This window comes from Chaetura pelagica, unplaced genomic scaffold (assembly GCF_000747805.2).
Source record: "Chaetura pelagica isolate M959 unplaced genomic scaffold, ChaPel_1.0 scaffold40, whole genome shotgun sequence".
Classification (NCBI taxonomy): domain Eukaryota; kingdom Metazoa; phylum Chordata; class Aves; order Apodiformes; family Apodidae; genus Chaetura; species Chaetura pelagica.
Genome location: NW_009952160.1, coordinates 2,866,201 through 2,879,444, shown reverse-complemented (window position 1 = coordinate 2,879,444; position 13,244 = coordinate 2,866,201). Strand labels below are relative to the sequence as shown.

Genomic DNA, 13,244 nt, shown 5'->3' with positions numbered 1-13,244 from the left:
ACTGCACTGGGTGCTCGGAGGAGCCGTGGACCTTCCCCTGGAACAGCCCTGCCTGTCCCATATCCCTGCCTTTCCCATATCCCTGCCATCCTAAAGATGGGTTTTTTATATAGATACTTACCTGTTCTTTCCCCACGTTTTACCCTTTTTCCTCATGTTGTAGTAAATCTGTTTCTAGTTTCAATTTCTAAAGCTTAAGTCTCTCTTCCTTATTCCACTTCTATCTTCCCTTGGGAGGGTGGAGGGGGTAATAGAGAGCAATTCTGTCCTCTGGTTTTTGTGAGTTCACACCTTTAATATTTAAACCAGAATACCAAGCCACCTTATTTGAAACCTAAATCTCAATAAATAAAAATAACATCTAAGTAAATTAAAAAGCAAAAGCACTCTGATTGCAGAGGAATGCTATTTTTATACTACTTGGCTTGAAACTGATGTTAATAAATTGTTAATAATGCAGACTCTCATTTTTGTATCAGTAACTGTTTAATAAGCACAACATAGTTTTTGGTCTCCTAGACAGAAATTACATTCCAACTTGTTGGGTTTTTTTTAAGTAATTAATTAATTCTGATTTACATTTTTGGTAATGAAAGCATTCGATAAGTAGCTACATTAATTACAACTGTTTGTTCATTGACAGTACAAACTAATTCAATGAAAATTTAAGTTTCACATATACATTTTTGCTCCAAATGAAGTGAATAAAAATACTCATTTATGCACATTCTAAGATACTTTGCCACACATAGATGCATAACACCTATCATCAGAAGTCCCAGTAAAATTCTTGGAATCCAGTATTTTGGTAATAAATTGTAATATTATTCCGAGGGGAATTTGATGCAGACAAAACCCTCACATATTTTAAAGTAAAGCACTTTTCATATAAGTCAGCACACACAAACTCTGACTGAAGAGACTCCGCAAATGAACCCAAGTTTCCTCAAGTTGCTTTGACAATCTGGACACTTCTTCCAATAGATTTGGCTCTGATGACAGAATCTTAAGATGTAGCTGAAAATAAAAATAAGCAGTTAGTGAAACAAATACAGATAATAAATAAAATTAAAATAGCAGTTTCCTCATTCTAATCCAATACTTTGCTTTCAGGAATGTCCCAAGTAAGAGAAGGACTCATTTTCTTCAATTAATTTCCTTCATTTAATGCTGCTTTCCTTTTGCTAGTTTTTTAAGAGCCATTTTACATCAACACAGAGAATCACAGAATTATTTAGTTTGGAAGAGACCCTGATGGTCTATTTGCAGCTATTAATCATATCCATCCACAGTACCAGACTACTAATAAAAAGACATGATAAAAAGCCACCAGTGAATTAATTTAAAGACTTCAACCCTACCTGTTTCACTCTACACATCTACTTCTATTTGTCTGCACTACTTGTTCTCATGGAACCTGCCCCCATGCATTCTGTTGAATGCCAGCAAAAAGAGCAAGTTGTCTTTGTCCAGCATTACATTCTTATCTTAAAAACCAGTCCCTGCAATACTGCTATTAAGAAATGTTTAGTCAAATAGTCAGTATTAACATATGTCTGAGTGTTTGTCACAACTTCTTCCTAGTAAACTGTAACTTTCCCAGTTTCATAAATCAAGAGTATCTTGACATGGTAAGCATTTGTATGTTGGAAGAGTTTCCATATTCTGCAGAACCACTTTCTCTACAAGGGCAACTGCTACTGTATCTTATCACAATAAATTTCTAATTTACACACATCTGGGAGTAATTTCATTAGCTCTGTGATGCTTAACAGGTAAGAGAAGAAGGACAGCTAACTGACATGGAAAGTAAGAGTCAGGCTTGCAATGCCTAGTTGTAAGTTCAAGAAAATGCCTATTTTACTTCCCCAAATATTGTGCACTGAATTATTTTCTTACTTAAGACACGGCATATCTTAGCTTTGCAATTAACAACCATTAAAAAGTTAGGTAAGTTAAAACAAAAAAAACCAATTCTAAGTAATGAATACTTGAAATCTGTCTCGCATGGTCCTCTTCAAAGTATTTCTTTTTTTTTTTTTCATGTTTTTCTTAACTGTGACCAGACAAGTTGTCAAATTATCCAACACATTCAGTTAGCTATTTTAAAACCATCCCTAACAAAAATCAATTAAGATCATTCTTTTGAGTAGACAAGTTTACACCCTTATACTGAACAATCACAAATTTAAAACAGGACTACCATAAAACTTTATTTAAAAATTAGTACCTTTAAAAATAGTGCAAGGTATGCCTGAGCAAGTTCAAAGTTGTACTTCTTGTTGAGCATCATCCCAATCATTCTCAAAAAGCTCAGCATCACCTCCACCGAGCCACCACCTTCAGGGGCCAAGCCCCGTAGCTCTATCTCAATATTCGATGGTCCCAAGCTTTTCAGTAAGCTAAGTGGAGCTGTATCTGTGTTAAAGCATTGAGGGATACATTATCAGTAACATTTGCAGAAAGCAATAATGCAAATCCTTCATGTGGACATGGTTATTGCAAAATGCGTAAGCAGAGGCTGTTTGTTTCAAGTTTCTACTGTTTCCTTAGTTTTTTGTTTCTCACAAAATGCCACTCTGTGTTTAATTTACTGACTCATTGCATACTAGAGAGGTACATCTCTAATAAGGTAGTTGCATTTTATTTTTAAGTTCATCTCAAAAGATATCAGTAACATCTTTGTATCACTTTTCCCCCCCCCCATTAAGCTGAAGAAAAATTCTTGTTAGCCACACAATATTGTCATTTTACATCTCTTGCCAAAAGAACATACACACTTGGGACTTAAAGCAATTACTGTCCTAGAAGAGACAGCGTACTACTTTTATGAGGAGTCTTTACTGTGTTTACTCTTATCGACGTTAAGCTAAACTGAGGATCATCTGGTGCCTCTAAGGCAATTACTACTTTTCTTAGCTGAATTCCTCCTGCTTCTCCTGGGACCTGGGGGCTTGTGGGGGAAGTCTTTTTCCCTGGTAGAAATACATGCAATTTACAAACTTTTCCCTCCTCTTATAAATGTTCTTCTTCAGGATTTCTAAAATCCTATTTGATTTTTGAGAATTCCATCAATTTTCTTTAAAAATGCAAAAATAAAAATATGTGCTATTGCAATCACAGTTGTTGATTAAAACATTTAAAAATACATCTTATAATTAATATTTCTTTTGCTAAGAAGCTGCTACGAAAAGCAACTTCTTGTGCTCTTGTATCATGGTAACTACTGGTATTGGGCATTGGCTAATATTCCTTGGTGGTAAAAATCTATTTCCATCTGTATTTGATCCCTATGAAAATCATTAGCTAGTTTTAAACGTAATTGTGATATTAAAAATACTAAACAAATGCATTAACTAATTTCTGTGTTGTGACATTAAAAAACCAAGAATGAAACATACTATGAAGTTGGTACATACACAATATAGAAAAGGTGACCAGCTCAGACTATGTTCCATAGTCCTGATCTGAGGCACAAAAATCTCCTGCCACCCCAATGTTAAACCAGGATGGCTTCTAGTATACTATTTATGTGAACAGCCTAGTCATCTTCCTGAGTCAGGAACAAGCTCCCTGGATTGGGATTACAGCACAGACCCTGAAGCACACCTGCTTTACAGCAGAAAGGTGACCTGAGGGAGGCCAAATGGACACCTGCTGTAATGCAGCATGGAGTGCACTTGTCTGTTACAGCCAGCCTGCAGGTCCTTGGTTAAGTGTTTAAATATATTCACCTGATGTTTCACCCTGAGCAGCTCCAAGGCAGCATAACACAATACTATCAATTCAAATACTAAAAACATGACATAAAAGCACATCTTGTTTGTGATAGATAATGAAGTTCTGCACACCAAATGTTTTAGTGGATTACCAGACTATTCCTTACTACATTATTCCCTTCCTTTCTTACTCTACAAATAATACATAACACTTTTTCTAAGTCAGAAGATCACAATCTCAAAAAAAATGTGTAACAATCTTAGGAATGTCACTTTACTTTGTATGGATTTTAGCCAGAACTAGGCTCCATGCTGCAAGCAAGCTGGAGTACCAATGGATTTTTCATTCAGATGGGTTACCTGTATGTATTAATCAGCCTTATAATAACAGGTCATTGTCTTTGCCTTTGCCTCTGTACTATATTTTTCTTTTCCCCTCATACATGTTACAATTCTGGTATTAGAAATCAAGTGTATAAAAATATTATTAGCATCTACATTTTTAGTGAAATGTCTTGTAAACTTACATTCATTAGTGCTCAGGGCTTCTTCAAGATGAATGTAGAAATCAGACTTCTGTGCCAATACTCCAAGGTTTACTAACTTTGACTAATCATGAAAGTACAAGAGAGTGTACATGAATATGCAAATTAATTTTTACATCTCAGATTATTTTCCTACTGACAGAATAAAAGACTTTAAGAAAGATATCATTAAAGTAAATGTGTTAAAACTGGTACTTTAAAGTCTTCAGCATGATTGCACTCAGCAATAAAAAGCATTTAAGATTTTGTTATTTTAAAATACACTAGATAAACATTATTATATTGATTCTTGTTTTTACCTGTGTATCCTTTTCTTCCTCTGGAGCAACATATCGGGGTATAAGACCAGGAACTGTTGGAATGAAGAATGGGGCTGACTTGGGAACTTTTGGTGGCTCTCTTGGTTTATTTTTTTTCTGTGAATTGGATATTTGAATAAAATCATCACCATTGTAATACAAATATGTGGCAATTTTCTTTGTCAAGAGTTTTAATTTTGAAAGACCAAAAATCTACGAGGACTAAATTGAAACTAAATATATAGGTAAGGTGGTTCATCACTAAATATGAAGCTACAGTCAAGAAGAAAAACGGCCCCCTCTCAAATCCTAGAAATTGTGAAAAGCATCATACAGTCTTCTACTGCAAAATCTTGAAAAATACTTGAAAAGTGGGATCAAATCTTGTGATTAGTTAACTGCAGCTCACAGGACAAGGGAAAACGTATCTGACTGTATACTACTTTTTGCACGTTCCCTCTTTTTCCTTTTATGGGAATGCCCAAAAGTGACTTAGAGCCATAACCTCGAATAGCTTTACAGGCACTTATAAGCTGCACTGTCATGGAAGTATCTGCCTTCAGACAGGTATTTCCCACACTGCAGAAACAGTAATGGCAAAAGTTATGAAACAATTCCTCCTTCTCAAGGTCTCCTGACCACCCAAGAAAATGGACAACTGTCTTAAAAACAGGAAAAACAAATACCTCCTTCCTAAAAAATACAACCTAAATCCTACATTAGATAAACAATGGTGTGCCTAGTAACCTTGATAACATCGAGACTGAGGAGATTTTTCCATCTTGATTCTGGTAAACAGGAAAGGGTCACCAGCTGCTCTCCCAGCTGCTCAGGTGAGACATATTCTATCATTTCATCACATTTTTCTTCATCTCCTGCCACATCTACATCTGTTAAAAGAACAGAGTAAGAAAAATGGATTACATTTAAAAACTTTTTGCCTGTTCTAAAATCTATATACAGCAATCTTAGTTGAGTTAAAAATCCATAATAACTTTGCATTTAAATATGCACAATATTCACAACCTGTTCATAGGTATGACTTAAGTGGTGCATAAAAATGAAAGAAATCTCAACATTAAAGCACAACATCATGCATCAAAAGACATGCAGTCTGGCACTAGGTTTTCTCTAGACTTCCTATGTGGTCTTGACCAAACACCTCTACTTTTTTGCAAAATGGCTGAAACCATGAATGTCACAGAAAAGTCTAAAAACAACAAAGAAATGTAAACTATTAATAGGTCTGAGCATCTAAACAGGAGCTTTAACTACGCTTAGGACAGAACACGAGTTAAATAATCCAGCCAGAATCCGTTTATATGACTAAAACATTCCAAATTTTGGGGTGAAATCCTGTCTACCTAAAGTACCTAAAATAAGCACAAGTGTAATAAAATAGTCATAATCAACTACGTTCCTCACTCTTCTATCCAGTCGGTAGTTAGGTATGTTTCTCCTCCAGATGGAGATTTAAATGTAGGCACTGCTATACTCAGGCAGACAGGATCACCACCTAGAGGCCTTCAGAAGAACAATATTTTCTACTAAAAAATACAATTTAGGCCTTTCTTTCACTGGGAATCCAGCACAGGTACATGGCATGTCAGCTGAACCCAGATCTCTTGCCAACAAGACAATATACAGCAGTGAAACTAACATGGCATGGAGGCAGAAAAAAAACTTGAAGGGACGTGGCACAAAGAATTAATCCCCTTCTCATCACCAAACAGTTACATTAATTTCAAACTGGCCTCACATATGTCAAAAGAGAAGTTATTCACACAAATCTGGGCTTTAAGAAGGCTAGCATATAGCACAGATGTTTTACTAACTACAAAATCTCCTTGAATATGTGGAGATCATCACGATGTAGTTCTTAAAGTCCGAACACACAAACCTGACTAGATTTTAATATTAGCATATGAGTAAGTATGCCACGAATGGTAGAAGCAACAGAAACAGTTCTGAGAAAAAATGCTGAGACAATGATTTTTCACTGAGGAAGTAGACCGTCTTCTATTTGAAATACGATAACAAGCTAAAATTAAAACACTATTTAATCTGAAGATCACCTTGCACAGGGCAGGTGCTGGGGCGTGTCACCAATGAAGGCTCATAATCTGCTGGAAGGGGCCGTAAACAGACAAGTGAATACAGAGAACGGTTTGACCTAAAAAATAAGAAAGGCATTTTTACAACAATTTTCAGCTGAACAGGAACGAGTATTTTTGAAGTATTTTTTCCTGCAGCCTAATACTACTGCATTATGGCAATTCACCAGGTTCTATTCAACATCAGTTTTTTTCATCTACCACATAAAAAAGAAATGAAACACAGAGTACATATGATCAGAAAGTCTGGAACACAAAAGTTATATTGAAGTATTATTGCCAAGAATGTTTAACACACATGACATTATGAAGTATAATTACTCCAGTAACTGCCAATTACTGTATTTACTTGAAATTGCAAAATTGCCTACAAACGCTTTCTTTGCACTTAATATGTACAATATATCATGCAAACAAATTATTAATCCTGCTTTCACAGAATTTCAGAGTAGTACATTTAGGAAATTTTCTTGAGGTTTGGGACATACATGTAAGTCATTCTGGAAAATTATGTTTTCTGCCAATACAAGCCATGGCAAGGTAAAAACATTTCGCATTACTCACAACGAAGCACCTTTATTAAGCATAGAAAGGCCTAACAACTGAACAACCCTTAGGCAAAACTACACGTAAGGAATGTAACCTGAAAGATTTATCTATCCATCAAAACAAAAAAATATCCAAATCACTCAAAAGGTGTATTACTTCAGTACTGGACCTACCCAGTCATTTGCTTTAAGGCCTTATTAGGAAGAAGCTAAACTAAAATACATTTTACATCTGTGCTGATCTATCATTACTAAACAGAAATAATCACAACTTCCATATTCTACTAAAAATATCAGACAACATGGTATATCAGGACAAGAAGAAAAGCCCTTCAGAATACTGTATGAGCACTAACATTTCAAAAGGGGTAAAAAAAAAACAGTCAAAGAGAAACTTTAGGAATGGCATAACAGTAATTATTTAGAGTAAGAAAGAAACTTTTAGAAAAAGAGATAGCTTAATTTTCAGAGTATCTTAACTGTGAGAGATTTTGAGATTTACAAATCACAACAATACAGAATACATGTCTTAATTATAACAAGAGAAAATCACAGAAATGATACTTCTGCAGAACAATCCTCTATTTCCAATAAAGATGATTAAAGGAGTGGTTCACCTTTTGCGGTTCTGTGTAGAAATTACATACTCACCATAAATAAATTCCAAGATCATCCACATGTGTAGTAGCTAGAAAATCTCCTGTAGGAGACATAGCAAGGCTCACAGCTGCAGAGTCTACCAGAAAACAATCTATAAGGCTAAGGAGAGAAAACACAAAGAAATGCTCAGCAGGATGAACTTGTATATCTACGCACATCTGGGTTACCAGGCAAATATGACTGAATGCAAGCAGGACACTGAAGTATGCACACAAACTAGGGTACTAGAAGTATTCAAATATGGCATAAACCTAGCAAATGAACAGCACTGTACACCACTCATCTCTATAAAATTATCTAAAATCATGTAAAGCTGGTACATTTATGCTACATTCTTAAGACATGCAGATTCTGTGGAAAAAATTATGAACCATCTGTCCACATTCAACTCCTGATTCTAAACACTAAAAATTTAGTGGCCGTACATTTCATGCTTCCAATCAACGCTCTGCTGCTCTGACTTCAACCTTTAATGGTCTGCCCTTAATTGTCAATTCCCTCTCTGAAGATACTTTATAAGTTTAACACTAGGACCTAATATTCCTAAAGTAAAGAATGAAGTGTACACTGCAAAACTTTATTATCTGCAACACTTTTGTTTCAACATTAGCCTATGTCAAGAATACCGTATGTCCCAACTGGCTCCATAAATACAAGGGGATCCATCCAAGGCTACCGAGGGATCAGGCAGAAGTGCTCATCAAGCCATTTTCCACCATGTACCAGCAGTCCTGGTTAACTGGGGAGTTCTACAAGAAAGGCTGGAAGGAGGATGTGGGGAACTACAGGCCTGCTAGTCTGACCTCAGCCTGGAGAAGAGAAGGCTCTGGGGAGATTTCTTGTGGCCTTTCAGTACTTAAAGAGGGCATGTAAGGAAGAGTGAGAGAGACTTTCTAATAGCATCTGTAGTGACAAGAAAAGGGACAATGGTTTTGAACTGTGTCCTTGCTTGGATACAATGATGGGATGTTTTACAATTAAGGGGTTGAGACACTGGAACAGGTTGACAAGAGAACTTGTGGACAACCCATCACCTGGAGTGTACAAAGCTAGGCTGGATGGGGCTTTGAGCAACACTGTCTAGTAAAAGATGTCCCTGTCCGTGGCAGGGGTGTTACACTAGATCTTTGAAGGTCACTGCTAACTCAAACCATTCTATGATTCTGTTAATACTTCAGCGTATCAAAAAGCAATTCACCTTCAGCAATCTCTTGCCATTTAGCTTATAGTGCTTCTTCCAGACACACAAAATATTCACACTCATTCACACTACATGAAAGCTCTGGGTTTCATCATTAGATCTTCAAGACATTTTTACTCTGTATACCCAGAAAAAGGCACATATTGCTATCACTGCACAAAAAACTCAAATGCTGGATACTGAGTTCTTACACCATGCACAACTTTCAACATCACATCGTACAGGCTGGTGCCAGATAATCAAGCCAGAAAGCTTTTTGGCACTTAAATGTGCCACTTAATAGACAGAAAGGGAACTAAAATAAATTTCTGCTATGTTTTTAAACTAACTCACCATCCAGAGGGAAGGTCCCAAGTCTTAATGGTACAGTCCATTGATGAAGTTATTAGCCAGCGACCATCAGGACTGAAAGTCTAAAACAAAATAGTCAATGTAATGGTATAACTGACTAGTCAGTCCCTACAGGAGGTCCTGTTTTACACAGTTCAGTATTAGATTATTCTTAAGACCCAGATGGTGATAAGAGATGGTCTGGCCATAAAGCAAAACTTTACTTTATTGAAAGGGAGAAAAGGACAAAAATGGAAGCTACTTTAGAACAAGTTTATATGTAAGGCACAGGATACATCTGGCTCTTAGTAAAAGCACTTTAGTCCTCTGTTTTTATGTTAATGATGAAAATCACTGAGGAGGAGAGGTAGAGGGAGATTTTCTTACTAGCACTCAGATTTAAATAAAAAGCTAAAAACTATTTCAATGAAAACTACAAAGCACTATTACACAAGATGTAAAATAACCAATGCATTGCATAACCTCAGATATGGTTACACATTTCATTGATGTGGCTCATCTTAACTATAAATACAGTTGAGATTATTGTGCAACTTTGCTCCTCAGTGTGGTTTTTATTATTCCTAATGCTTTGTTAAATGTGTAAATAGCTTGCTGCAAACCTACAGTAAAATCACAAACCACAGTAAAAATACATGACCATTTGAACACTATACATTTTAACTTGAAAACTAATGTGGCCAAAACCACTACAGAGCTGAACTACAACTCTACTGCTCACCCATGAACATAATATTTAGTGACTTAAGGCATGCAGAGAAATCCACCATCTTTAAAACAAAATAGGCATTTGTATATATCACCTGTTACAGAAAGTAATTTAACAATTACCATGTCATTAATCTGTCCATAGTGTCCCGAGAATGTCCTGACAATCTTCCTGGTTTCTATATCCAAAACACTAACACTGAAGTCATCAAAGGAAACTCCCAGGATACCACTGCCAAGAATCATTAGCACATGTGATAATGAATACTCAAGATACAAAAACAAAAAACAACATCCTAATATTGCTCAATAAATCATCTATCCCGAGATAATATCAGATAAACAGTACTACATTTCTTCAGTCTAATAAAATGTCTTGTAGTCATTTATTTGTGTAGACTAGTCATCAGCTGTATTTGACAGCATTAGAAATGTAAATGTTATTACAATATTTGGTTGCTATGCTACTTACACCAAAACCATATGCACGTGAAATAGCTTCAGTTTCTTACCTGTCTCTGTGAAGCAGAATTCCACTGGGAGAAGAAGAAAGCTCAGTGGAGTAAACTAGTTCTTTAGTTTTGAATTTCCAAAATTTAATTAATCCTTCACTACCAGCTGTGATTACCAGCTGATTTAATCCATCCACTGCTACCCCTCTAATGGCACCCTCATGTGCTGCAAATAAGGGAAAAGAAAGTTCTATTTCAGAATTTAAACATACCATAGAAATTTGCAGAATGCCAAACACTATCCTGTATGTCTTCCAACTACACTAAGCGAGCGCTAGGCATGTGACAAACAATTCTAAAGCCACCTGACAAGACTGCTCAAATAGTTCTTTTACCAGTACAGAAAATAAATTGCTTTGAAGTAACCACCTAAAATACAGTAGAGAAGTTGTCAGTACTTGAAGCTGGATATTAGCATTGATTTGTGTTTTCAGTTTGTGGCAGCGTTTTTCAAATGTGAGATGTGTGACTTTTAAAATCATTTATGGAATGCCTCCAGGGGGACTGACCACACCAGACAAAATTTACAGCTTCAGTTCTGGCACAAAATCTGAGAGCTTTCCCAGGCTACTTTACACTGCAGTGTAAAGATAAGGCAAAGCTCCTCTGCTTCTGGACCAATTTTATTTCTTGATGTATGCCATGGTCTACTGATCAGTAATCAAACTCACAAAATTCATCCCACTATCAAGCAATTGTACTATCAGGAGACCACTACATGTTTGCTATGCTAGATGAGGCTTTTAGTAACCCAGTAAGGTTTAAGGGTTCATCAGGACTCTTTTCTTATTTCTAACATGAAAAAAAACACAACAGACCTCAAGAGCCCTATTATCAACAGTAGACTTATACAGCAACAGCAAACATACATGAGGAGAGATACCACAAAATATATATGTACACAACCACTACAGGAGAAGTCTGAACACTGCCATGTACACTAAGTCCTGAGTTTGCAGTTGGGTAATTGAAAAGAGTAGAATATGCAAAAACTATACTTGCTTAGGATTTCAGTTTCCAATGTATGTATTCTTTCATTTTTAAGCCAGGAGGACAAAAGAGATGGGAAAATTTATCTCAGAGACACAACCCCATAACACGAAGCCAAATACTGTAAATCTGATTAACTCAGGAAGGTCTGAGGCCAGAGGATCTCACCTTAGTTCTAACTACTTTGGTAACTAACAATTTTGTGCTAATTAAAACCAAATGTATGCTACCATCAAAGCCATTAAAACTAGCAGAAATCCTGTCCTTCAGAGTAGATTTCAAATTACTTCTGATTACAGTGCAACATAGAACAAGGTAGGGTAATTAGAGAAATGGAGATTTTCCAATTCAGTTCAGAACCTATGTTACATTTCCTAGATGGCAAAACACCAGGTTCTTCTGTTCTGTTAAGAGACAGTACATTAAATATATAGCAATTCTTACCTCTTTCTTTTCCATAACACCCTCTGTGAATGCCAGACTGCATGTTATAGAGATCTACCTGTCCAACTGACAGCCCAATTACAGCAAAGTTCCCACATGAGGTAATGTCAACTGCCTTTCAAGAGGGGAAAAAAAACAAACACCTATGAAAACAATTCTTAAAGTGTGTAACTAGCCAAGTTGTTAGAAGATACATATCAGGAATAGAAAATTCTTGTATGTTTTTGTTTGACTTCTTCAAAGAAAACTGCACAGAACAAACAACAGATTGTAAGAGGGAGAAGACCTCTTAAGCAGTCAACAGGTAATAAATATGACAGTGTATACTTCTGAAGGATTATGAAATACTGACCTAGTGACAGCCATCATAAGCCATATCTAATAATATCAACACTTTAACCTCAATTATTAACCTATATAAACACGACATACATAAATTCAGTCCCCAAGATCAAGTCCATGCATGTTGACTGCACGCCTCTTTCAATTACCATACTGCGAGTGGCATCCCAAAGTAGGGTAAGTTCACACAGAGTTGACTAGTAACAAACAAAGAAACAATGGTCCAGACATCTTTGGAATGATCCAGCAAAAAAAAATCTAGCAGTTAAAAAACCCGACGTATTTACAATGGAACTGACCTTGCCTACCATTTAACTATCCCATTCTGTGGCTACTGGAATGAGTCCAGAGGAGGGCCAGGAAGATGATGATAGGGCTGGCCACCCCTCCTCTCAAAACAGACTGAGAAAGTTGGGGTTGTTCAGCCTGGAGAAGAGAAGGCTTCAAGGAGACCTTATAGCAGCGTTTCAGCACAGGAAAGCTGGGGAGGGGCTTTTGACAAGGGCTTGTAGTATAGGACAAGGGGTAATGGCTTTAAACTGGAAGAGGGGAGATTTAGGTTAGACATTAGGAAGGAATTCTTCACTGTGAGAGTGGTGAGACACCAGCACAGGTTGCCCAGAAAAGCTGTGGATGCCCCATCCCTGGCAGTGTTCAAGGCCATGTTGTACGGGCCTTTGAGCAACCTGTTTAGTATGAGGTGTCCCCCATGGCAGAGCAGTTGGAACTAGATGATCTTTAATGTCCCTTCCAACTGAAGCCATTGTATGATGCTATGATCAGAAAAACAATTTAGCACAAGATACAACAG

General features: G+C 36.6%; 1 protein-coding gene across 1 annotated transcript in view; it reads right to left on the bottom strand.

Annotated features, from left to right (window-relative positions):
* Positions 1-767: 767 nt before the first annotated feature.
* The window catches only part of WDR36 (WD repeat domain 36), a 27,064-nt gene continuing 14,587 nt past the window's right edge, over positions 768-13,244 (bottom strand). The window contains exons 12-22 of the mRNA XM_010007216.1: positions 12,092-12,206; positions 10,658-10,823; positions 10,269-10,377; positions 9,420-9,499; positions 7,877-7,984; positions 6,639-6,736; positions 5,311-5,453; positions 4,564-4,680; positions 4,247-4,328; positions 2,231-2,418; positions 768-1,017 (exon numbers count right to left, since the gene is read on the bottom strand). Of these exons, the coding sequence (XP_010005518.1) occupies positions 868-1,017; positions 2,231-2,418; positions 4,247-4,328; positions 4,564-4,680; positions 5,311-5,453; positions 6,639-6,736; positions 7,877-7,984; positions 9,420-9,499; positions 10,269-10,377; positions 10,658-10,823; positions 12,092-12,206 (1,356 nt within the window). The 3' untranslated portion in view covers positions 768-867. The remainder of the gene's footprint in view (positions 1,018-2,230; positions 2,419-4,246; positions 4,329-4,563; positions 4,681-5,310; positions 5,454-6,638; positions 6,737-7,876; positions 7,985-9,419; positions 9,500-10,268; positions 10,378-10,657; positions 10,824-12,091; positions 12,207-13,244) is intronic.